Source organism: Canis lupus, chromosome X, assembly GCF_003254725.2.
Source record: "Canis lupus dingo isolate Sandy chromosome X, ASM325472v2, whole genome shotgun sequence".
Lineage (NCBI taxonomy): Eukaryota > Metazoa > Chordata > Mammalia > Carnivora > Canidae > Canis > Canis lupus.
The window spans coordinates 74390659-74418151 of NC_064281.1; the positions used below are offsets into that span (position 1 = coordinate 74390659).

At 40.2% G+C, this 27493-nt stretch overlaps 1 protein-coding gene across 2 annotated transcripts in view; it reads right to left on the reverse strand.

The window, feature by feature from the left end:
* The window catches only part of PCDH19 (protocadherin 19), a 137929-nt gene that overhangs the window by 58573 nt on the left and 51863 nt on the right, over positions 1 to 27493 (reverse strand). For both annotated transcript variants that reach the window (XM_025431748.3, XM_025431747.3), the window contains exon 3: positions 1840 to 1898. In XM_025431748.3, coding sequence (XP_025287533.1) covers positions 1840 to 1898 — 59 coding nt within the window. The remainder of the gene's footprint in view (positions 1 to 1839; positions 1899 to 27493) is intronic.

The following is a 27493-nucleotide window of genomic DNA, read 5'->3' on the forward strand; positions in this document are numbered from 1 at the left end:
TGGAGCCAGCAAAATAATAGAATTTTCACATCTTCTCTACTGTAGCTCCAATAGACCCTGCTTCTCTCTTTATTTTATTTATATTATTTTAACAAACACACTCTGATTCCATTTTAGCTGCAGAATAACCACTGGACCATTCAAGAGGATATTTGCATGAAGAGTAATAAAGGCATCATGTGAATAGTCAGTACTGGTTTTTCAGCCCAGTAAGTTCTCCACTTTGTTTAGTGCTCCCTCCTTAGAGGGCTCCCTGAACCTTGGTACCCACTGCATCAGATGGAATCTTCCTTGGCAGTATTCAGCTCGGTATTCTGTGGCTATATGGATAACAGTTATGACTAACCAATCACACAAATCCTCTTTGGTTTTTTTGTATTTTTGTTTTTTGAAAATATTATTTATTTGACAGAGAGACAAAGAGAACCAGAGAGCACAAGTGGGGGGAATGGCAGAGGGAGAGGAAAAAGCAGGCATCCTGCCAAGCAGAAAGTCCACTGTGGGACTCGACATCGGGTTCCATACCAGGCTTGATCCCAGGACCCTCAGATCATGACCTGAGCTGAAGGCAGATGCTTAACTGAGCCACCCAGGTACCCCACAAATCCTAACTTTGAATGCTACATTTGAAACACTTCCAAATATCTTAAGAAGTGTTGAATCACGCAAAGATTTTTTTTTTTTCTGAGACACCAGGGTAGCTCAGCGGTTGAGCATCTGCCTTAGGCTCAGGGCATGATTCCGGGTAGGGGGATCGAATTCCACATCAGGCTCCCTGTGAGGAGCCTGCTTCTCCGTCTTTCTATGTCTCTGCCTCTCTGTGTCTCTCATAAATCAATCAATCAATCAATCTTTAAAAAAAGATTTTTTTCTTTTCCAGTCTTACCTATAACGTTTTTAAAAGATTAGAAATTAGTTTATTGCCATTAACATATCTTTAAAATGATTCCAAAGTAAACAAAAGCACAGCAATCTTGAAATTCACTGAAAGTTCCACATGAGAAATTGTTTAAGGCCTCTCTCCATTGAAAGCGAAGAGCAACAAGAATTTTGATATCAACATGATTTTGAAAATATCTGTTTTCTAATATCAGATATCAAAATCATCATATAAAACTATTTTAATATGATCCCAGTTTTTTTAAAATTTGTGTCTATGCATACATTTTGATGTAAAGGAGAATGGTAAAATGCCAACAGTGATTATTTTCGGGTAGTGGAATTACTGCGATTTTTATTTTTCTATGTTTTTCTGAATTTTTCAAATCTCTTACAATAAGCAGACAGGCATTCATTTTAAAATCCAAAAACAGGCATTCATTTTAAAATCCAAAAACAAAGGCATCATGGGGCACCTGGGTGGTTCAGTTGGTTAAGCACTCACCTCTTGATTTTGGATCCAGTCATGATCTCAGGGTCATGAGATCCAGCCCCAAGTCAGACACCCCGCTCAGCAGGAAATCTGCTTGAGAGTCTCTCTCTCTGCTCCTCACCCTACCCCCCCAACTCGTGCACATTCTCTAAAATAAATAAATAAATCTTGACATAAAAACAAAGGCATCATTTAATTTTTTTTTTTTATTTATGATAGTCACAGAGAGAGAGAGAGAGAGAGAGAGGCAGAGACACAGGCAGAGGGAGAAGCAGGCTCCATGCACCGGGAGCCTGATGTGGGATTCGATCCCGGGTCTCCAGGATCGTGCCCTGGGCCAAAGGCAGGCGCCAAACCGCTGCGCCACCCAGGGATCCCCCAAAGGCATCATTTAAAAAGCTTAATCTGTTTTGCTTTTTCTATTAAGTGAAGCTTTGTCATAGAAATAGACAAGCAAATCAACATACCTTTTGATTAAATGGGCTCGGCTGTTCACATAGTTGGAATCAAAGGAATAGTTTTCAGTCTGCAAAGGGGAAAAAAAAGATTAAAAAGGTTACATAGATGATTCATGAAGAGAGCCAAACTGTTCTACTTAGGGGGGAGTTTTTCCGCTGTGTGAGAAGCAATGAATGAATCAGAAACCAAGGCCATAGTGGGAAAACAGCCTCAAGAATTTCTGCCGCTTTCTTAGGGCCCTGGGGGTTCTGTGGAGGCAGCCCTCAACTGCAGGCCAAGATGAAATTGATACAAACATCCCCTAGAATACCATGACTACTGACCATACAACCACTTGGAGGAAGATACAGCATGACGCACAATCTTTACAGAAACTAATTGCTTCCCGTTCCCAGCGGATATAATTCTGTGCCCATCAAATTGACTGGAAGTTCAAAGGTATTTTTTATTAGTAGTAGATAATTAACAAGTTAAAATATTTATTCCATGGATAGGGAAATGCAGGCAAGGTAATCCCCTACTGTGGATTTAAACTCTGCACTTCTCTTTAAGGCATTTTGCTCAGCATTGGTTATGCAGGAAGCCCCCCCCCTTTTTTTTAACAGATATAAAGGCAAACAAGTATTATGCCTGAAACTGGGTGAAGGGCAGTCCACAGGGGGTGCCAAAACCTTTTGTGTGAAACATGAAGTTTGCAAGCAAACCCTGTTTCAGCTCCTATCATTAAAACGCTACTGCCTAATCTGGTTACAGTAGACTGCCTGAGCAACAGCTTTACAAAAGCAAATGCAGAACACCTGCCATATGGGATGGGAAACCGTTAATGAGCACCCAAAGGGGGCAGCCTTAGAAGGTGGGAATGAAGAGAAAAATTGACACGGAAGTAACTGAAAGTCCTAGGAAGGTGAACCTTACCCCAACACTAAAGTACTACTTTCACTGAACCATTGTATCTACTGGAAAATGCCTAATAACATCTCCACCCTCCTGCTATTCCACCAGAAATCCTCACCATTCTCACCATGCCTTAGGGCCTTCTGAAATCACTGACTAAAAGTACCTGAAAAAGGAAACAAAACAGCTATCTAGCTAACAAAATAGCAGATAGCTTTCAGATGACTAGCCGTCAGACATTAACAGTGCTAGGCTCTTAGATGCTTTTGGTTTCAAGGAACTCAGAGATTGGTAGAAGAAAAAATAGGATAGGTGCTAGCAAATCCAACTACCACGTGAGTACCAAACAGCTAACAGTTGGGGAAGAGGGGACCCTAAGTATCTAGAGTAGCTGGGGATGACAGCAGTGAGCAAGTAGGAGAGAGTGCTGAGAAGGTAACTACATACCACCATTGTCTTGTACTCAGGCATGCTCATGCCCTCTACATGTTCCTCATTTGATGATGGCCTCTGTAATATCCCCTCACACTGCTTTTATCTAGGGGATAAAATCCCCTTTAATGTAAACCACAAATGATTTTTGGTTCTGTTATAAGGAATGGATTGGGAGAGTAAAAAATCAAAAAGGTCAGTTCATTTCGAATCTGTTCATAAGAAAATGGATGCTGAAAAAAATAAAAATAATGAAAATAAAAGAAAATGGATGCTGAAATTGCTGCAAATATAATTACAGGAAGATGAGGTAGACTTGAAGCGGCATTGGGAATACAATGCTGGAAGTATTGCTGGAAGAAGTCATCCATCTGTAAGTCGATCAACAAGCATTTCTTGAATAAATTATTATCCCAACATAATAGGCAAAAATTGTCCTGGGTAAATGTGCTCTTTTATAATATTCAATACAATATATAATATAACAAGTGGAAGTCTCCACCTGTTAGAAAGCATGCTATCTAATTAAAACAGGAAATGGATTAAGTACTCAATGACTAGTTTCAAAGTGCAACCCTGGGTAAATTACCTAATTTCTGCATGCCTCACTTTCCTCATATATAGAATAGGGACATGAATCCAAAGAGAAAGTTCCACTGAATTTTTCATGGTTCACGGTGGAAATGCTGGAAATCGTTAACTTAATCCCGCTTTCCACGGAACCTGAAACCCCAAATAGGATCAAGAATTTGACCTCATTCAAGGAATAAAAGAATAGCATGAACACATTTCATCTCAGCCTCCAAACGTACTAAAACATTTTTTTCAAGAGGGGCACCTGGGTGGCTGAGTGGTTGAGTCTCTGCCTTCGTTGTATCCTGGGGTCCTGGGATCAAGTCCTGTATTGGGCTCCCTGTGGAGAGCTTGCTTCTCCCTCTGCTGATGTCTGCGCCTCTCTCTGTGTGTCTCTCATGAATAATTAAATAAAATCTTTTAAAAAATCATTTTTTCAAGAAAGTTAATAGACACAAAAAGCAAAAAAGGAAATTGTGAGCACAGTGGCTTTGCAGGAAAAGCATTGAGGAACATCTCAAGATACCGTCATGTTGAAGAAGCCAGTTTTCTTTTCTTTTTTTTATAATAAATTTATTTTTTATTGGTGTTCAATTTACCAACATACAGAATAACACCCAGTGCTCATCCCGTCAAGTGCCCCCCTCAGTGCCCATCACCCATTCACACGCACCCCCACCCTCCTCCCCTTCCACCACCCCTAGTTCGTTTCCCAGAGTTAGGAGTCTTCATGTTCTGTCTCCCTTTCTGATACTTCCCACACATTTCTTCTCCCTTCCCTTATATTCCCTTTCACTATTATTTATATTCCCCAAATGAATGAGAACATACAATGTTTGTCCTTCTCTGATTGACTTATTTCACTCAGCATAATACCCTCCAATTCCATCCACGTTGAAGCAAATGGTGGGTATTTGTCGTTTCTAATGGTTGAGTAATATTCCATTGTATACATAAACCACATCTTCTTTACCCATTCATCTTTCGATGGACACCAAGGCTCCTTCCACAGTTTGGCTATTGTGGACATTGCTGCTAGAAACATCGGGGTGCAGGTGTCCCGGCGTTTCATTGCATCTGAATCTTTGGGGTAAATCCCCAAGAGTGCAATTGCTGGGTCGTAGGGCAGGTCTATTTTTAACTCTTTGAGGAACTCCAAACAGGAGTAAATCCCATTTACAATTGCACCCAAAAGCATAAGATACCTAGTAATAAACCTAACCAAAGAGGTAAAGGATCTATACCCTAAAAACTATAGAACACTTCTGAAAGAAATTGAGGAAGACACAAAGAGATGGAAAATATTCCATGCTCATGGATTGGCAGAATTAATATTGTGAAAATGTCAATGTTACCCAGGGCAATTTACACATTTAATGCAATCCCTATTAAAATACCATGGACTTTCTTCAGAGAGTTAGAACTAATTATTTTAAGATTTGTGTGGAATCAGAAAAGACCCCGAATAGCCAGGGGAATTTTAAAAAAGAAAACCATATCTGGGGGCATCACAATGCGAGATTTCAGGTTGTACTACAAAGCTGTGGTCATCAAGACAGTGTGGTACTGGCACCAAAACAGACACATAGATCAATGGAACAGAACAGAGAACCCAGAAGTGGACCCTGAACTTTATGGTCAACTAATATTCGATAAAGGAGGAAAGTCTATCCATTGGAAGAAAGACAGTCTCTTCAATAAATGGTGCTGGGAAAATTGGACATCCACATGCAGAAGAATGAAACTAGACCACCCTCTTGCACCATACACAAAGATAAACTCAAAATGGATGAAAGATCTAAATGTGAGACAAGATTCCATCAAAATCCTAGAGGAGAACACAGGCAACACCCTTTTTGAACTCGGCCACAGTAACTTCTTGCAAGATACATCCACGAAGGCAAAAGAAACAAAAGCAAAAATCAACTATTGAGACTTCATCAAGATAAGAAGCTTTTGCACAGGAAAGGATACAGTCAACAAAACTAAAAGACAACCTACAGAATGGGAGAAGATATTTGCAAATGACCTATCAGATAAAGGGCTAGTTTCCAAGATCTATAAAGAACTTATGAAACTCAAAAGGAAAGAAACAAACAATCCAATCATGAAATGGACAAAAGACATGAACAGAAATCTCACAGAGGAAGACATACACATGGCCAACACGCACATGAAAAAATGCTCTGCATCACTTGCCATCAGGGAAATACAAATCAAAACCACAATGAGATACCACCTCACACCAGTGAGAATGGGGCAAATTAACAAGGCAGGAAACAACAAATGTTGGAGAGGATGCAGAGAAAAGGGAACCCTCCTGCACTGTTGGTGGGAATGTGAAATGGTGCAGCCACTCTGGATAGAAGCCAGTTTTCAAATAGAGTATTTTGCATAGCTTTGCATAAAAGGCATCCAACCTGTGTGTACTATCCATACTGTGTGCAGTATGGACCTCTGCAAAGACCTCACCTCCAGTCATAGCGCCAGAACTCTGGGTATGGGCAAATAAACAAAGCCATTCAAATTCTATCCCCAGTGACTATACTATGTCTTGATCCTAATGAAATAATATATCTACCATGTGGATTCCCTCTTGCAGGCACTGAGTAAAAGAAGAAACAAGTCTATAAGGCTTGCTTGTGAAGATCTTAATAATTCCCTTTCCCGGGCAGCCCTGGTAGCTCAGCGGTTTAGCGCCGCCTTCAGCCTGGGGGTGTGATCCTGGAGACCCGAGATTGAGTCCTGCATCTACCTCTGCCTGTGTCTCTGCCTCTCTCTCTCTCTCTCTCTCTCTCTCTCTCTCTCTGTGTGTGTGTGTGTCTGTCATGAATAAATAAATAAAATCTTTTTTAAAAAATTCCCTTTCCCTTACTCTGAGATCCAGATTGGGTAACCTGGGCAAACACGCCAGGTATGATCTGCCACTATAGGTAGAAAAGAGTATCACTGAAGTTTGTCAGCTTCCTATCTTTCTTCCCTCTTTTTTTTGCTCTAAAAGAGTAAACCACCCCTTCTTGTGGGTCCATATGTAAATAAATATTCCATTCCTAAAACCAGCACAGACCATAATAGGCAGATACCCTATGCTGCATCCTCATGAAATTAGAAGCACTAGGCATGCAGCAGATTTCTAGAACCAATTTTCCCATAGTGGATGTTGCTATGTTGAGTCATCCCACTGTCTTTTTGTCTTTGTAATCTGTCTCAGGTCTTTTTGTGAGGCCACTTGATTGGAGTTACGGGAGCAAACTATGAAACAGAATTATTCTAATTGATAGCATACACTATTCTGGCCCCATTAATACTACATTCCAAACAACTGAGCTAATTGGCCACAAATAGCCTATTATGGGTCTGTGTATATTCACATCAAGTGTTCTTGTTCATATTGATTCAAGGTATGTGCTCAAACCCAACTTCTGTGCATTGAAAGACATTCTACACTTTTCCTGCACTTCAGATGGAGCAAAGAATGAGACTCAGACCAGCCTGAGGAAAAATAATAATCTTTTCTTTTTTTAAAAAAATATTTTATTTATCCATTCATCTCTCCATTCAGAGAGAGAGGCAGAGACACAGGCAGAGGGAGAAGCAGGCTCCTCACAGGGAGCCGGATGTGGGACTCAATCCCAGATCCCAGGATCACACCCTGAGCCAAAGGCAGGTGTCACCCATGTGTCCCCGAAATAACCTGTTCTTAATGAATAGTTTGCACATCTTAATCCAGTGGTTCTCAGCCCTAATGCACATTGGAATCTTCGGGGGTTTTAAAAATACTGTTGCCAAGGTCCCACTCCAAGAGATTCTGAAGTAATTGGTCTATAATAGGGCCCAGCCTTTGGTATTTTTTAAAGCTTCCCAGATACTTCAAATGTACATTCAGAGGAGAGAACTGTCCTGAGCAAAGGACTGACTACAGGCTTTGACATGATGTGCTGTGTTTTCTAATGCAATCCCAGTTGTTTAGAAGATGGCATCTCTCCTGCCAGATTATCTGTCAAGGTTATCTCAACATAGGTTAAAGAACTAGAGCAAAAATACACTTTTTAAAGAAATAATAAAAGAGCTTTTCTTTTTTGCATGAATTTATTGGCTCCTGGTTAGCCCTATTTTATCAAAATTTGCTTGACATTATTCCAATCCCCTCTCTAAGTATTCTAAATGGCAAATAACATGAAACATTTGAGAGGGGAAATTTTCTCTAAATGTCACATTAATTTCACTAGGAAATGTCCCCATCTCTAATGAGACAGCCAAGTTAACACAGGAACACAGTAAAGAAAACAAGAACAACATTTGTTTCTGAAAAACCTAATTTTGACATTAAAAAATGAGTCTAGAGCAAACTTCTATTTCCAATCTCAGTTGGAATGGAAAAATAAGACTCATATATGTCTCCCATATATGTCTCCCAAATCCTTTCTTTATCTAGAAGTGTTTATCCTAGGAACTCATTGAGAACAGACTTCTCATTTGGCTTAGGTTTAATAAAACCTTGATTTTCTGAAAACCTGATGAATAAGTACCTCTGGATAGCTGAGTTTTTTAGATACCTTAGGGCTTTCCTCTGCGAGAACCAAAACTTTGATTTAAAATCCTAATCATTCTGCGTTGTTTCTGAAGGGTATTGTACAGTTGTTTATTGGTTACTTAGAAGCACCCTTCTAAACATAAATCACTGTACCATGCAAGTTTTGATGGTACATTCACTGACCTCAAAGTGTTCTGTTTTTTGAGTTCTTGCCTTTAATTTTTAACATATGTCCTTCATCACCTTGCTATCAAACACACAGTATTATTACCTCTCAGTGCTATCAAAAATCAAAAACAACTCCTCTTCCATTACAGTAGAGTTTGATACTTCTACTCTACCATGTTCTTAAGAAACTCCATTTGTCTAGAAAATAAGAGTTCAGATCTGGGCAGACAGCTGAAATACTGTTGTTCTAAGAGGGAAATTACATGATCTTTAATATAGAGACTTTTTAGGGACGCCTGGCTGGCTCAGCAGTTAAGCGTCTGCCTCTGGCTCAAGGCTTGATCCCGGGATCCAGGATCAAGTCCCACATTGGGTTCCCTGCATGAAGCCTGCTTCTCCCTCTGCCTATGTCTCTGCTTCTCTCTCTGTGTCTCATGAATAAATAAATAAAATCTTAAAAATAAATATAGAGACTTCTGTGTAATATTTTGGTTCTTGTTTATTTTTTACCTGCTTCAGACGCTTCTTTTTGATTACTGCTTTCTATTCTGAGCTCCCTTCTGGATATGTGAGGTTTCCAAGCAAGACTTTTGGGTAGGTGGTATGCTATTATGTCTCTATGTTAATAAGTCTGGCACATCAGAAGTCAAATTCTTCCATTTTGTCAGGCCCCCAAGGTACCAGAATGCCCTACTTTAATTGTCATTTTGCATTACTCTTACAGCTCACTGAATTTTACCCTAGTCTCTCAAAGAGTGACTGTGACTGCCTCAGCACCACATTTATCACCAGGAGAGACTTCAACCCGACTGAGAAAGAAACTAATAAATGCAAATATCCAGAACTAGAATCTTTTGCCCAGTGGCACAACTCCCCAGGTCACTACACAAAGCTTAAAAAAGGTTTCTGAGATTAAAACAGATATTCCTCAAACCTTAAAGTTTTCAACTTAAAATAAATAGCCATTTTTAAAAATGCTTTAAAAGTCCCATCAAACTGAAAAGCATCCTAATTGCAATCTGCTATCTAATTATTTTAATTTTTAACTCTTAATCATTTTAGCAATACAAACAGGAAAACTGGAATCCCAAATCAGATGCACAGCAAACTGATTTTAAAATGCTAGTCCTTTTTAAACTGCTGATGTCTAATAATGGTAATTGTATTTATTGATCAACGATGAAAAGACCCATAACCTTTTCTAAAACCAATTGCTGTTTTAGATGTTCAAATGACAGCTCTTCACAAAAGCATTTTTAGGAAATGAATTGACAAATGACTTTTTCCTACTTCCTATCCGCAACACATAAAAATAAAAATGTAAATTCTATATAAAAACAAAGCCAACATGCCTCCAGCTAGAATGTATATTCAAAGGCTCATTCATCCAGACAGCAGCAGCTGAAGCAGGAATTAGTGAAGATGGAATAAAAGGCACCATCCCTAAAGCTGCCATCACTAGAAAGCTCATATTTACCTTGAACTGGAAAACAAGCCAAGTAAGTAAGCTCCCAGTATCTATGCCTACATATATCTCAAGCCTAATTCTCATATTCTCATGCCTAATTCTCGTTTTTTCTTTCTTTCTTTCTTTCTTTCTTTCTTTCTTTCTTTCTTTCTTTCTTTCTTTCTTCTTTCTTTCTTTCTCTCTTTCTTCTTTCTTTTCTTTCTTTCTTTCTCTCTCTCTCTCTCTCTCTCTCTCTCTCTTCCTCTCTCTCTCTCTCCCAAATGCATAGTCACAAACATCCACTTATACTAGAGTGAGCAATATAGTATAGTGAGACAACCTGGATCTCCTTCCCATGTTTGTCACTGCCACTGATGGCCTTGAATAAATCTCCTTAATCCTCTTCAGGCCTTAATTCACCTATCTATAAAATGAAGAGAATAACCTGAATGATGTCACTGTTCTCTTTAAGCTCCAAAAATTCTAGGATTCTAAAACAAAAGGCTTGTATTCATTCATTCATTCATCCATCCATTCAATAAACATGCACCAAAACCTGCTGATGAAAAAAAATGACATAGGTTGCAGCTCCAAGGAGGCCACAAACTAATGGACTTCTTATCAGGGATGGTTAAAATGTCAACCATTCAGAAAAACATGAAAAATACACACACACACACACACACACACACACACATAACTCTCACACACAAAGAGTGGCACATATTCTCCTGCAGATTTATGTATATATTTATACATAGGCTGCTAGAGCACAACTTTGAGAATTATACTGCTACTTCATAGAGCCAAATAGCACCATAATGGCTTGATGAGGGTAGGTGACTCACATAGGAGGATCTGGCCTTTATATTTCTTATATGTACAAACTCACATCATAAATAAAGGCAAACTCTCTCTCCTATCAAATGGGTTATAAGATTCTTAAAGTTTTTAGAAATAGTGTGTCTATACGTTCCTTTAGCTCCATTTCCACAGCCTTCTTCACCTTGTGCCTCCATTTCCTCATCTGTATTTGCCTTTTACTCTAGCCCAATGTACAAAAAACGCTGTGTGGATAATCTTCCTCCCCTACTATTTTCATCATAGCACTTCTCTTTCTAGGGGTGTAAGGGACACTTTACATACAGGGGTTTCTCGATGGGTTTGGCATTAAATCTAAATCAAATCTTTAGTTGAGTGGTCATCCAGGATCAGTCCTCTACTTCTCCCATATTTCATTTCCCTCATTTTTAATATATCCACATCACTGGTCATGCCACACTACTTGGCATTTTCTCAGCACTATGTACAGACTATGCAGCATAGTTATGCATCTCCTTAGGTTCTATGATTATTTCATGTGTACTATGTCAGTTCATCTTCCAACTGGACTGGAAGCTCCCTTTTGAGCTCTCAATGTCACAAGGCTGGACACCTAGCAAGTACTCATAAAATGTATCAATGAATGAACAGAGAAGACATGGAAGAAATTAATAATGAGGCTACTTATCACATTAAAGCAGATGACCAATTCTATCAGGCCAAGTGGTCCTATTTCCTCAGAAAGCATCCATTCTACACACTGCCTTCTGTAGTTACAATTTGTTCTCTGTCCTCACTCCCAACTACTACATTATAAATATACAGTAGTCTGGATATAACTGCCAAGGATAAGCTGACACAATTTGGTGCTTTCTACCCATCTAAATCCATCAGTCCTACCCCATCACTGGAAATGGCAGCAGTGACACAAGATAGTGTTTCCAAACCAAAGTAGATAAAATTTCTGGAGGAAGATAAGGCTTTGCCAGATTGCAATTCTCTGAGTCACAGATTGACAGCATGGCAGCTACTTTTCTACATGTGAAACAGAACTCTGGGATTCCAGTGGCTTTCAAGAAAGGGCTATCTATGGAAAATACAGGCCATGTGGTTAACTAACATCCAACAACTCAAGTTGAAAGAGTTCCCCTTTTGGAAGCCTTTCATCATCATTCCTAAAATTTCAGTAGCACCATCAATGTGGTCAGACTACCTCTATCAGCCCAGGGAAAGTGCTTTTCTCTGCCTTCATCATTGACTGGGTCAAAGTTTTGCCTTTAGAAGAGCAACCAAGTTGCAAATTTTACTACAAAGACCTTGAGAAACACATCAGCTTTCTGCAGGAATCCATGTAATTCAGAAGCAAAAGCCTGCTGAAAGACTAGGCTAAGCACCATACCACTAAATAGATGAGCAAAGGCTTCTGAATAAGGCTCTGGGATATTTTTCTAAGTGTTCTGTGGGAGTATTGTGAGCTATTAAGTAGTATCTGCTTATAAAAAACTTTCAAGAGCCAGTTAAGGGGATCCCTGGGTGGCTCAGCGGTTTGGTGCCTGCCTTTGGCCCAGGGTGCGATCCTGGAGACCTGGGATCGAATCCCACATAGGGTTCCCGGTGCATGGAGCCTGCTTCTCCCTCTGCCTATGTCTCTGCCTCTCTCTCTCTCTCTCTCTCTCTCTCTCTCTCTCTCTGTGGCTATCATAAAAAAATAAAAAATAAATAAATAAAAGAGCCAGTTAATGCCTATTCTATGTACAAATGCAAAATCAACAAGACCTCATTGTGAGTAAAAGTAGCTGAAGATTGGATAAACTCAACACCAAAGAAACAAACAATCCAATCATGAAATGGGCAAAAGACATGAAGAGAAATCTCACAGAGGAAGACATAGACATGGCCAACAAGCACATGAGAAAATGCTCTGCATCACTTGCCATCAGGGAAATACAAATCAAAACCACAATGAGATACCACCTCACACCAGTGAGAATGGGGAAAATTAACAAGGCAGGAAACCACAAATGTTGGAGAGGATGCGAAGAAAAGGGAACCAACCCTCTTGCACTGTTGGTGGGAATGTGAACTGGTGCAGCCACTCTGGAAAACTGTGTGGAGGTTCCTCAAAGAGTTAAAAATAGACCTGTCCTACGACCCAGCAATTGCCCTGCTGGGGATTTACCCCAAAGATACAGATGCAATGAAACGCTGGGACACCTGCACCCCGATGTTTATAGTAGCAATGTCCACAATAGCCAAACTGTGGAAGGAGCCTCGGTGTCCATCGAAAGAGGAATGGATAAAGAAGATGTGGTTTATGTATACAATGGAATATTACTCAGCCATTAGAAAAGACAAATACCCACCATTTGCTTCAACGTGGATGGAACTGGAGGGTATTATGCTGAGTGAAATAAGTCAATCGGAGAAGGACAAACATTATATGGTCTCATTCATTTGGGGAATATAAATAATAGTGAAAGGGAATAGAAGGGAAGGGAGAAGAAATGGATAGGAAATATCAGAAAGGGAGACAGAACATGAAGATTCCTAACTCTGGGAAATGAACTAGGGGTGGTGGAAGGGGAGGAGGGTGGGGGGTGGGGGTGAATGGGTGGGGGTGAATGGGTGATGGGCACTTGACAGGATGAGCACTGGGTGTTATTCTGTATGTTGGCAAATTGAACACCAATAAAAAATAAATTTATTATTTAAAAAAAGTAGCTAAAGAGTAAATAAAATGAATCCAATCACGTGAGCCATGCTAGCTCATCCCACATAAACAAAATTCACCCTGAGAAGTAAAAAGCTATCAATCACATTTGCCAGTGGAACAAACACTGAAGTCCAATCACCATCCCCAAATATGTAACTACAACATATTAAAGTTATTTTTCAGGCACAGAGTGCCTTTCATCCCCAAATATCAAAGTTCTTTACAAGCAGGTGCCAACTATTATTCCCTCCTTAAACAGCCAAGAAAACAAACACACAGGTTAAGTACTACAGCCATGTTAAATACTGACTCAGCTAGAACAGGTCACAAAAACAGGAGAAACCAGAAAAATTCTCAGGAGCTCTGTTCTTGGCATTACCAACTACTGAGATAGAAAGCAAACACAAGATGATGACATCGAGGAAGTGATTAGTCTGCTTCATACCGATTTTCCTCAGAATGACTTTCTTTTTTTAAGATTTTATTTATTTATTCATGAGAGACCCAAAGAGAGGCAGAGACATAGGCAGAAGGAGAAGCAGGTTCCTCACAGGGAGCCCGATGCAGGACTCGATCCCTGGACCCGGGATCATGCCCTGAGCCAAAGGAAGACGCTCAACCACTGACCAGGCATCCCAAGACTTAAAATATTTGGAGGGAAAACTGTGCAGCCCTGTGCCTGTGCCTGTGGGCCAAAACACCACCCCCAAATCCAATTCCAACCCTAATCTCACTGTTTATACTATATATCACTTAAAACACAGTTGCCTCCACAGGCTCATTTAAGATTGAAGGAATAACAGCTTTAGCACATCATTCTAAATTCATTTCCCTGGTACCAGCTTGTTGCTTGAATTTGTAATATGTGATCATGCTGACCAAAACCAGTCAAGTAATATACAATCTTAGAAATTGTGACTGTGTTCCCTTCTAATATTGATGTTTTCTAATTAGATACAATACATTAGCTTGTTTTCTTGTTCGTGGTCAATGAAATTCTCCATAGTCCTCTTTTTGGTGCAGCTATTCTGATTACTACCATGGCAAACAGAGGCATGTCTCAGTTCGGCAGAATGTGTAGAGTCAAAGATATGTGTACACAGCATCCACTTATATTTGCTGTCACAAAAAAAATAAAAACAGATCTTTCTGATCTTTTAAGCGCTTGTTTCAAATTTAATGAGGCACAATAAATATTTCTCAAAATCAGATTCCATGGTTGCTTAACAGTGGCAACGCTCTAATTATGTCTGCAGTTTAAATGAAGGGCATTGGACACTAGCCTCAAGTTTCTAGCAACTTAAACAAGCACCGCAGCAAATCACTGTTGGAGGCAAGAAAGCACTCAAAACTTAGCTTCACTTCATGAACAATAACTGAGAAGCAATAGGAAGAGAATTCAAGAAAGTAATGGAAATGTTTACTCATTCTCCTAAAGCCCCTAACTTTCCTCCCAAATCCTAATACACTTTCTCATTTTATCCAAGGTGTGAGGTAAGGGCAGGTTAGAATTTGACCTAATTTGAAAACAGAGACTAATCAAAGGGCTACCATCTGACATAAGAGTGCTGGCGACTATGCACAGTAAAGCCGTAATTACACCTCACAAAGTGGCTAATACCATTAGCAGCTTGAAATTGTCAGAGTATTAGAAATCTGTAATGTGGTTATGCAAAGCACCAACAGAACAACAATCACTAAAGCATCTCGCATGTATATGGAACTTTATATTACAAAGTGTTCCAGAATGTTTAGCAAGCCTTTATAAAAAGGATCATTTTCTCCCACTGCTGAAACAAAATAGTCATTTTGCACTGGTAACAGTAAATAAAAAGGCTTTCAGGAGAAAGAAAAATTACTAAACCTTAGAGAAGCCATAAGGGAAATGAATATTTTTAGGTGGGCAGAAAATAGACACCCAAGTTGGAAACTGGGGCTGAAGGCAGGTGCATTTTGTACAGAGCTCAAGGCACAGAACTGAAGAATTTTGCTTCTCATCCAGCCAGCAAGACTTCCATGAAGTCCTTAATGACTGCAGCAGAGCAGATGCCACCTGTTAATATCATCCTGAAAAAAAGAATTAGCATTTGGAAATGGACACAATACACAAAAACTTGCCACTTCTTTCTTCCCTTTTTTTCCTTTTTTTGCCTTTTAACCAACATTAACTAGTTAATTCTCCTGCTACTATTAGGAGCTAAATAAATATTATTAACCCCATTAATGGCCAGATAGAAGAGGTTAAGAGATTTGCCCTCTACTAGCGAGAAGCAGTGACACATTGGCAACTAGAATTCAAGACATTTCACTCCGTATCCTTCATTCATACCACTAGGCCACATCTCATTAAGATTCTAGAAAATGCAATGAAATAGAAGTATAAAAAGGCCTGGCTAACTGGGTATACTATTTGAGAGGGGAAAAAAAATAACCTAGCCTGCTTAAACACGACAAGTTCAAAGGTGGTGAACACAGCTAGAGCAATTTCCTCCTGCAGGAAGATTAAAAAATAGTGCGGGGAGATTCAATACAATCCCTGCCAAGATTCCAATGGCATTTTTTTTTACAGAAGCAGGGGGAAGAAGACTCCTAAAATTTACGTGGAATCACAAAAGGCCCAAATAGCTAAAGAAGTCCTAAAAAAGGAGAACAAAGCAGGAGGCATCACACTTCCTGATTTCAAGGTATACTATGAAACTATAGTCATCAAAATATTATGGACTGGCATAAAAATAGAAATAGACCAATGAAACTAACCTGAGAGCTCAGAAACAAAGACTAGTATATAAAGTCAACTAATATTTTACAAAGGAGCAAAGAATACTCAATGGGAAAAAGAAACCATTGTTTTCAATAAATGGTGCTGGGATAATTAAATATTCACATGTAAGAAAATGAAACTGGACCCCTATCATACACCACTAACAAAAATTAACTCAAAATGAATAAATAAAATACTTAAATATGAGACTTGAAACTATGAAACTCCTAGAAGAAAACAAAGAAACAAAGCTCCTTGATATGGGTCTTGGTAATGATTTTTTGGATATGACATCTAAAACATAAGCAACAAAATAAAAAACAAGTGAGACTCAGGGCACTTGGATGGGTCAGTCAACTGGGCCTCCAAATATTCATTTCGGCTCAGGATATGATCTCGGGGTCATGAGATCAAGCCCTGTGTCAGGCTCCATGCTCAGCAGGGAGTCTGTTTGAGATTCTTTCTCTCCCTCTACCCCCTCCCTCAAATAAATAAGTAATTTTTTTAAAAAGTGGGACTAGAGCAAGCTAAAAAGCTTCTGCACAGCAAAGGGGAAAAGAAAAACCATCGACAAAATGAGAAAAAAGTACCCATGGAGTGGGAAAAATATTTGCAAGCCATATATCTGATAAAAGGTTAATATCCAAAATATATACAGTACTCACACAACTCAATAGCAAAAATACAAATGACACAATTAAAAAATGGGCAAAGGATTTGAATAGACATTTCTCCAAAGCAAATATATGGAAGACCAACAGGTGCATGAAAAGATACTCAACATCACTAGTCACTAGGAAAATGCAAGTTAAGACCCGAATAAGATATAATAACCTCATGCCTGTTAGAATGTCCATCATCAAACAGGCGAGAGACGGCAAAGGCCGGCATGGATGAGGAGAAAAGGAAACCCTTGTGCACTATGGGTGGAACTGTACATTAATACATAGCCACTATGGAAAGCAGTATTGAGGATCTTCAAAAAATTAAAAATAGAACTACCATATGATCCAACAATTCCACTTTTGGGAACATATCCAAAGGTAATGAAAACTAAGTTGAAAATATTCCCACACCCTCATGTTCAAAGCAGCATTATTTACAATAGCCGAGACATGGAAACAATCTAAGTATCCATCGGTAAATAAACACTTGTTGTTTTATTTTTTAAAAAAATTTTATTTATTTATTCATGACAGACACACAGAGAGAAGCAGAGACATAGGCAGAGAGAAAAGCAGCCTCCTCACAGGGAGCCTGATGTGGATGGGAATCGATCCCCAGGCCCCAGATCACAACCCGAGCCAAAGGAGACACTCAGCCACTGAGCCACCCAGGTGCCCAAGAAGATGTTTTATACACACACACACACACACACACACACACACACACGTAGACACACACAGAAATGGATTTTCTTTACTTTTTTTAATAAAATAATTGTTTATTGGTGTTCAATTCACCAACATACAGAATAAAACCCAGTGCTCATCCCGTCAAGTGTCCCCCTCAGTGCCCGTCACCCACTCACCCCCACACCCCGCCCTCCTCCCCTTCCACCACCCCTAGTTCGTTTCCCAGAGTTAGGAGTCTTTATATTCTGACTCCCTTTCCGATACTTCCGACATTTCTTCTCCCTTCCCTTATCCCTTTAACTATTATTTATATTCCCCAAATGAATGAGAACATACACTGTTTGTCCTTCTCCGATTGACTTACTTCACTCAGCATAATACCCTCCAGTTCCATCCACGTTGAAGCAAATGGTGGGTATTTGTCATTTCTAATAGCTGAGTAATATTCCATTGTATACATAAACCACATCTTCTTTATCCATTCATCTTTCGATGGACACTGAGGCTCCTTCCACAGTTTGGCTATTGTGGCCATTGCTGCTATAAACATCGGGGTGCAGGTGTCCCGGCGTTTCATTGCATCTGAATCTTTGGGGTAAATCCCCAACAGTGCAATTGCTGGGTCGTAGGGCAGGTCTATTTTTAACTCTTTGAGGAACCTCCACACAGTTTTCCAGAGTGGCTGCACCAGTTCACATTCCCACAAAAAGTGGAAGAGGGTTCCCTTTTCTCCGCATCCTCTCCAACATTTGTGGTTTCCGGCCTTGTTAATTTTCTCCATTCTCACTGGTGTGAGGTGGTATCTCATTGTGGTTTGGATTTGTATTTCCCTGATGGCAAGTGATGCGGAGCATTTTCTCATGTGCTTGTTCCCCACATCTATGTCTTCCTCTGTGAGATTTCTCTTCATGTTTTTTGCCCATTTCATGATTGGATTGTTTGTTTCTTTGGTGTTGAGTTTAATAAGTTCTTTATAGATCTTGGAAACTAACCCTTTATCTGATACCTCATTTGCAAATATCTTCTCCCATTCTGTAGGTTGTCTTTTAGTTTTGTTGACTGTATCCTTTCCTGTGCAAAAGTTTCTTATCTTGATGAAGTCCCAATAGTTCATTTTTGCTTTTGTTTCTTTTGCCTTCGTGGATGTATCTTGCAAGAAGTTACTGTGGCCGAGTTCAAAAAGGGTGTTGCCTGTGTTCGCCTCTAGGATTTTGATGGAATCTTGTCTCACATTTAGATCTTTCATCCATTTTGAGTTTATCTTTGTGTATGATGCAAGAGGGTGGTCTAGTTTCATTCTTCTGCATGTGGATGTCCAATTTTCCCAGCACCATTTATTGAAGGGACTGTCTTTCTTCCAATGGATAGTCTTTCCTCCTTTATCGAATATTAGTTGACCATAAAGTTCAGGGTCCACTTCTGGGTTCTCTATTCTGTTCCATTGATCTATGTGTCTGTTTTTGTGCCAGTACCACACTGTCTTGATGACCACAGCTTTGTAGTACAACCTGAAATCTCGCATTGTGATGCCCCCAGATATGGTTTTCTTTTTTAAAATTCCCCTGGCTATTCGGGGTCTTTTCTGATTCCACACAAATCTTAAAATAATTTGTTCTAACTCTCTGAAGAAAGTCCATGGTATTTTCTTAGGGATTGCATTAAACATGTAAATTGCCCTGGGTAACATTGACATTTTCACAATATTAATTCTGCCAATCCATGAGCATGGAATATTTTTCCATCTCTTGTGTCTTCCTCAATTTCTTTCAGAAGTGTTCTATAGTTTTTAGGGTATAGGTCCTTTACCTCTTTGGTCAGGTTTATTCCTAGGTACCTTCTGCTTTTGGGTGCAATTTAAATGGGATTGACTCCTTAATTTCTCTTTCTTCAGTCTCATTGTTAGTGTATAGAAATGCCATTGATTTCTGGGCATTGATTTTGTATCCTGCATGCTACCAAATTGCTGTATGAGTTCTAGCAATCTTGGGGTGGAGGCTTTTGGGTTTTCTATGTAGAGTATCATGTCACTGGCGAAGAGGGAGAGTTTGACTTCTTCTTTGCCAATTTGAATGCCTTTAATGTCTTTTTGTTGTCTGACTGCTGATGCTAGGACTTCTAGTACTATGTTGAATAGCAGTGGTGAGAGTGGACATCCCTGTCATGTTCCTGATCTTAGGGGAAAGGCTCCCAGTGTTTCCCCATTGAGAATGATATTTGCTGTGGGCTTTTCGTAGATGGCTTTTAAGATGTCGAGGAAAGTTCCCTCTATCCCTACACTCTGAAGAGTTTTGATCAGGAATGGATGCTGTATTTTGTCAAATGCTTTTTCTGCATCTAATGAGAGGATCATATGGTTCTTGGTTTTTTCTTGCTAATATGATGAATCACATTGATTGTTTTACGAGTGTTGAACCAGCCTTGTGTCCCGGGGATAAATCCTACTTGGTCATGGTGAATAATTTTCTTAATGTGCTGTTCGATCCTATTGGCTAGTATCTTGTTGAGAATTTTTGCATCCATGTTCATCAGGGATATTGGTCTGGAATTCTCCTTTTTGGTGGGGTCTTTGTCTGGTTTTGGAATTAAGGTGATGCTGGCCTCATAGAACGAATTTGGAAGTACTCCATCTCTTTCTATCTTTCCAAACAGTTTTAGTAGAATAGGTATGATTTCTTCTTTAAACGTTTAATAGAATTCCCCTGGGAAGCCATCTGGCCCTGGACTTGTCTTGGGAGGTTTTTGATGACTGCTTCAATTTCCTCCCTGGTTATTGGCCTGTTAAGGTTTTCTATTTCTTCCTGTTCCAGTTTTGGTAGCTTGTGGCTTTCCAAAAATGCGTCCATTTCTTCTAGATTGCCTAATTTATTGGCTTATAGCTGTTCATAATATGTTTTTAAAATCGTTTGTATTTCCTTGGTGTTGGTAGTGATCTCTCCTTTCTCATTCATGATTTTATTAATTTGAGTCTTCTCTCTCTTCTTTTTAATAAGGCTGGCTAATGGTTTATCTATCATTAATTCTTTCAAAGAACCAACTCCTGGTTCTCTTGATCTGTTCCACAGTTCTTCTGGTCTCGATTTTGTTGAGTTCTGCTCGAATTTTAATTAACTCTCTTCTGCTGGGCGTGGGGTCCATCTGCTGTTTTTTCTCTAGCTCCTTTAGGTGTAAGGTTACCTTTTGTATTTGAGTTCTTTCCAGTTTTTGAATGGATGCTTGTATTGCGATGTATTTCCCCCTCAGGACTGCTTTTGCTGCATCCCAAAGATTTTGAACAGTTGTATCTTCATTCTCATTAGTTTCCATGAAACTTTTTAATTCTTCCTTAATTTCCTGGTTGACCCTTTCATCTTTTAGCAGGATGGTCCTTAACCTCCACGTGTTTGAGGTCCTTCCAAACTTCTTGTTGTGATTTAGTTCTAATTTCAAGGCATTATGGTCTGAGAATATGCAGGGGACGATCCCAATCTTTTGGTATCGGTTCAGACCCGATTTGTGACCCAGTATGTGGTCTATTCTAGAGAAAGTTCCATGTGCACTTGAGAAGAATGTGTATTCAGTTGAGTTTGGATCTAAAGTTCTGTAGATATCTGTGAAATCCATCTGGTCCAGTGTATCATTTAAAGCTCTCGTTTCTTTGGAGATGTTGTGCTTAGAAGACCTATCGAGTGTAGAAAGAGCTAGATTGAAGTCACCAAGTATAAGTGTATTATTATCTAAGTATTTCTTCACTTTGGTTATTAATTGGTTTAAATATTTGGCACCTCCCACATTCAGGGCAGATATATTGAGGATTGTTAAGTCCTCTTGTTGGATAGATCCTTTAAGTATGAGATAATGTCCCTCTTCATCTCTCACTACAGTCTTTGGGGTAAATTTTAGTTTATCTGATATAAGGATGGCTACCCCTGCTTTCTTTTGAGGACCATTCGAATGGTAAATGGTTCTCCAACCTTTTATTTTCAGGTTGTAGGTGTCCTTCTGTCTAAAATGAGTCTCTTGTAGACAGCAAATAGATGGGTCCTGCTTTTTTATCCAGTCTGAAACCCTGCGCCTTTTGATGGGGTCATTAAGCCTGTTCACATTCAGAGTTACTATTGACAGATATGAGTTTAGTGTCATCATGATATCTATTCAGTCCTTGTTTTTGTGGATTGTTCCACTGAACTTCTTCTTAAAGGGGAATTTTAAGAGTCCCTCTTAAAATTTCTTGCAGAGCTGGTTTGTAGGTCAGATATTGTTTCAGTTCCTGCCTGTCTTGGAAGCTCTTATCTCTCCTTCCAGTTTGAATGAGAGCTTTGCTGGATAAAGTATTCTTGGTGGCATGTTCTTCTCATTTAGGACCCTGAATATATCCTGCCAGCCCTTTCTGGCCTGCCAGGTCTCTGTGGAGAGGTCTACTGTTACCCTAATACTCCTCCCCATAAAAGTCAGGGATTTCTTGTGTCTTGCTGCTTTCAGGATCTTCTCTTTATCTTTGGAATTTGCAAGCTTCACTATTAAATGTCGAGGTTTTGAACGGTTTTTATTGATTTTAGGGGGGGATCTCTCTATTTCCTGGATCTGAATGCCTGTTTCCCTTCCCAGATTAGGAAAGTTTTCAGCTAGGATTCGTTCAAATACATATTCTGGCCCTCTGGCCCTTTCGGCGCCCTCGGGAACCCCATTTAAACGGAGGTTTTTCTTCCTCAGGCTGTCGTTTATTTCCCTTATTCTATCTTCATGGTGTTTTAATTGTTTGTCTCTTTTTTCCTCAGTTTCCCTCTTTGCTATCAACTTGTCTTCTATGTCACTCACTCGTTCTTCCACCTCGTTCACACTCGTCGTTAGGACTTCTAGTTTGGATTGCATCTCATTCAATTGATTTTTAATTTCTGCCTGATTGGATCTAAATTTTGCAGTCATGAAGTCTCTTGAGTCCTTTATGCTGTTTTCTAGAGCCACCAGTAGCTGTATAATAGTGCTTCTGAATTGGCTTTCTGACATTGAATTGTAATCCAGATTTTGTAACTCTGTGGGAGAGGACTGTTTCTGACTCTTTCTTTTGAGGTGAGGTTTTCCTTCTAGTCATTTTGTTCAGTGCAGAGTGGCCAAAAAGAAGTTGTATTGGGAAAAGGAGAAAAAGAGAGAGAGAGAAGGAAAGAAAAGAGAAAAAGAAAAAAGGAAGAAAAAAAGGAAAAAAGAGAAGAAAAAGAGAAAGAAAAAGAAAGAAAGGTGAAAAAAAGGGTGGGGGAAGCAATGAGAAATCAAAAAGAAAAAAAAAACCACGGGGAGTATCTTCTGATTCTGTATACTTTAAGTCCCTTGACTCCCCTGGGACATGTCTGTCTAGCTGGTCTTCTGGGGGAGGGGCCTGTTGTGCTGATTTTCAGGTATTAGCACTTGGGGGAGCTGCTCTGCCCCCTGCCTGTTGCAGGGCTCAGTGGGGGTTGTTTACCCCGTGAGGCCCCTGAAGGAACAACCCCAGTGGCTGGGGCAGCTCTGGAAACCTGGATTCAGGCAGGAACTCCGTCTGCAGGGCCTGGAGGCTCCGGGGCGGGGCCGCTGATGTGCTCAGCTGGGGCAGGAGCGTCCTTGCTGTCCTGGGCCCTCCCGGCCTCTGCCTGTCCCAGGGGAGGCTGGATCCTGGGCTGTGTCCCTGCGCCCTGTGCTCCCGGTCTGCCCTGTTGGGATCGCGCTCCCGGCCACGCAGCCGCCTCCACATGGAGCCTCTTCCTCTGCCGGAGCCGTCGCCGCCGAGCTGCTCCCAAGGTCGTGCAGCCCCCTCCGCGGAGCCGCCGCCCGAGCCCCTCCGAGCTGCTCCGGGTCCCGCCGTGCCTGCTGCAGCCCTTTAGGGAGCTCGGCCGCCGGGGTGTGGCGCTCTCCCCGGGGAACAGGTGTCTGTTAGTGTCCCAGGGAGTCTGAGGGCCTCCCCGCCCTACTGGGGTCCTGCTCTAACTCCCTACGAGCCCCTTTTCGCCCGGGAAGGTTGGTGCAGCTCCTTCTTCTCCAAAACGGGGCTCTCAAAAAAAAACAAAAAAACAAAAAAAAAACGGGGCTCTCCTGTCCTGGGGACACTCGCCGCGTCCTTAGCCCGGCTCCTCGCGGGGCCCCTCCTCCTTGGATGCCTTTTGTTTCTTTATTTCTTTTTCCCCGTCTTCCTACCTTGATAGAAGCGCCAACTCTTCTCACTGTAGCATTCCAGGTGTTCTCTCTTTAAGTCTCAGGCCGAATTCGTAGATTCTCAGGATGATTTGAAGGTTATCTAGGAAATTTGGTGGGGACAGGTGATTTGGGGACCCTACTCTTCTGCCATCTTGCCCCTCCTCTCAGAAATGGAATATTTTTCAGCCATTAAGAAACCAAGGAAATCCTACCATTTTGACAACCTTCTTGGATCTTTTTTTTTAAGATTTTATTTATTTATTCATAGAGGCACACAGAGAGAGAAAGGCAGAGACACTGGCAGAGGAAGAAGCAGGCTACATGCAGGGAGCCTGATGCGGGACTTGATCCCAGGACTCCAGGACGCTTAACTGCTGAGTCACCCAGGTGTCCCAACATGGTTGGATCTTGAAAGCATTATGCTTAGTCAAATAAGTCAGAAAAGAACAAATACTGTATGATCTCACTGATATATGGAATTTAAAAAAAAACAATACCAAATTCATAGAAATAAAGGTCAGATGTGAGGTTACCAGAGGCAATGAGTGGGGGAGGGGAAATTGGTGGAAGATGTTCAAAAGGTATAAACTTCCAGGTATAAGATAAATAAGTACTAGGGATGTGATGTACAATATGATAACTATAGGTAACACTGCCATAGGATATTTAGGAAAGTTGTTAAGTAAATCCTATGAGTTCTCATCATGAGGAGAAAATATTTTTTCTTATTTTCTTTCTTTTCTTTTTATAGTATCTATGAGAAGATGGATGTTACCTGAACCTACTGTGGTAATCATTTCAAAATATATGTAAATCAAACCATCACACTCTGTGCCTTAAACTTATACAGTGACCTATGTCAATTATTTCTCATTAAAACTGGGAAATTTAAAAAAGAAAAAAATGAAAAGGAATACTTCCCTCTCCCTCTACCACCAGACTCCAAGCAGCAAAGATCAGGAATAATCCCAAACTTAACCTAAAAAAAAAATTAACCCTGCCAGAAACATAACACCATTCAATAAATGGTGCTGGGAAAATTGGACATCCACATGCAGAAGAATGAAACTAGACCACTCTCTTGCACCATACACAAAGATCAACTCAAAATGGATGAAAGATCTAAATGTGAGACAAGATTCCATCAAAATCCTAGAGGAGAACACAGGCAACACCCTTTTTGAACTCGGCCACAGCAACTTCTTGCAAGATACATCCACGAAGGCAAGAGAAACAAAAGCAAAAATGAACTTTTGGGACTTCATCAAGATAAGAAACTTTTGCACAGCAAAAGAAACAGTCAACAAAATTAAAAGACAACCTACAGAATGGGAGAAGATATTTGCAAATGACCTATCATTTAAAGGGCTAGTATCCAAGATCTATAAAGAACTTTTTCAACTCAACAGCAAAGAAACAAACAATCCAATCATGAAATGGGCAAAAGACACGAAGAGAAATCTCACAGAGGAAGACATAGACATGGCCAACAAGCACATGAGAAAATGCCCCACATCACTGGCCATCAGGGAAATACAAATCAAAACCACAATGAGATACCACCTCACACCAGTGAGAATGGGGAAAATTAACAAGGCAGGAAACCACAAATGTTGGAGAGGATGCGGAGAAAAGGGAGCCCTCTTGCACTGTTGGTGGGAATGTGAACTGGTGCAGCCACTCTGGAAAACTGTGTGGAGGTTCCTCAAAGAGTTAAAAATAGATCTGCCCTACGACCCAGCAATTGCCCTGCTGGGGATTTACCCCAAAGATACAGATACAATCTGTATCTGTACGCCGGGACACCTGCACCCCAATGTTTATAGCATCCATGTCCACAATAGCCAAACTGTGGAAGGAGCCTCGGTGTCCATCGAAAGAGGAATGGATAAAGAAGTTGTGGTTTATGTATACAATGGAATATTACTCAGCCATTAGAAATGACAAATACCCACCATTTGCTTCGACGTGGATGGAACTGGAGGGTATTATGCTGAGTGAAGTAAGTCAATCGGAGAAGGACAAACATTATATGGTCTCATTCATTTGGGGAATATAAAAAATAGTGAAAGTGAATAAAGGGGAAAGGGGAAAAAATGAGTGGGAAATATCAGAAAGGAAGACAGAACATGAAAGACTCCTAACTCTGGGAAACGAACTAGCGGTGGTAGAAAGGGAGGTGGGCGAGGGGTGGGGGTGACTGGGTGACGGACACTGAGGAGGGCACTTGACAGGATGAGCACTGGGTGTTATTCTATATGTTGGCAAATTGAACATCAATAAAAAATAAATTTATAAAAAAATAAAAATAAAAATAAAATATGTACTGTCTTCTGGAAAAAAAAAAGAAACATAACATCGTACTCTCTGTCAGGCAGTCAATACCACTTTAGCCTGTGCAATTGATTTCTACCTTCTTTTCCCTGCCCTGTTCTCAGTCCCTTCCTCTCCAGCTTCCTGCGGGGCTTTCAAATACCCTTAGACACCTTTCTTCATTAACTCCTATATATACATATGCCCTTTTGTCAAAGGAAACTGGCACACTCACTCTTCATCCAGGTGTGCTCAATAATGTGTCTACTTGATAACAAACATTTTGTTTGAGGTGTGGGCAGCCATGTATTAATTCACACACATATATGTGGGCACGCACACACATTATATACAATTTTGGTGAGGGAAGAACATTATACCTATGTGTTTTGATATATAAAATGCTTGTTCCTGGTGGACACTATTTCCCTTAGGGCCATAAGTCACCCTGGCAGCCACTCTGGAAAACTGTGTGGAGGTTCCTCAAAGAGTTAAAAATAGACCTGCCCTACGACCCAGCAGTTGCACCCTGGCAACTGTTTTTGCAGATGGTTATAAGCTTAGAAAAGAACACAGAATATTCAAAGAAATCTCTAGAAAGCCTCCAAATTCAGAGCCCTCAAAGTAAAAATAGAGAAAGTTCTTACCAGCTGTGTGACCTTTAAGAAATCACTGAACCTCATCTCAATTTCCTAATCTATAAAATAGAAATAACATCTGTTCTAACTATCTTACAGAATTGGTTTTAGGATCGAATAAAATATGTAAGGTACTTTCTAGGACTGTATTACTAGACATATGACAGGTATTCTGATCATCAAATCATAAACTTGATATACCTTGCATATTTATTTCTATTTCCAACTAAATTCCCATTGAACATTATGAAGAGTTTTCTTTCTGGAGTTCCCTACTAGGGCATTTTAGCTCATTTTCCCCCTATCTGTTCTACTAGAAAAAGAAATAATGCAGTAATCATTCTTGGCTTTGGCATGAGAGATAAAAAGTATATATGGGGGGGGGCTGGGTGGCTCAGTGGTTAAGTGTCTGCCTTTGGCGTGATCCCAGGGTCCTGGAATCGAGTCCCACATCAGGCTCCCCATGGGGAGCCTGCTTCTCCCTCTGCCTAGGTCTCTGCCTCTCTCACTGTGTCTTTCATGAATAAATAAATAAAATCTTTTTTGTAATTGCTGATTCAGTAGGAAAAGAAAGAGCCCAATCTTGTAACAAGACACCTTAGCTGGAATGTGTGTGTGTGTGTGTGTGTGTGTGTGTGTGTGTCTGCATCTGTGTGACTGTGTGTGAGAGAGACAGAGAAAACTCAGCTTAAAGAGAGCTGAAATGACCTCATACCATCTGAAATTATGTGAAAATCAAGATGTGAGACATTTTAAAAGCCTTTATAAACTAGTTTTCCTTCACCCCATTTTCTTCCTTTGTTATGACTTAACTGTCACAGAATCTCTTTTCTTGAAAGAGAAAGAAAGAAAGAAAGAAAGAAAGAAAGAA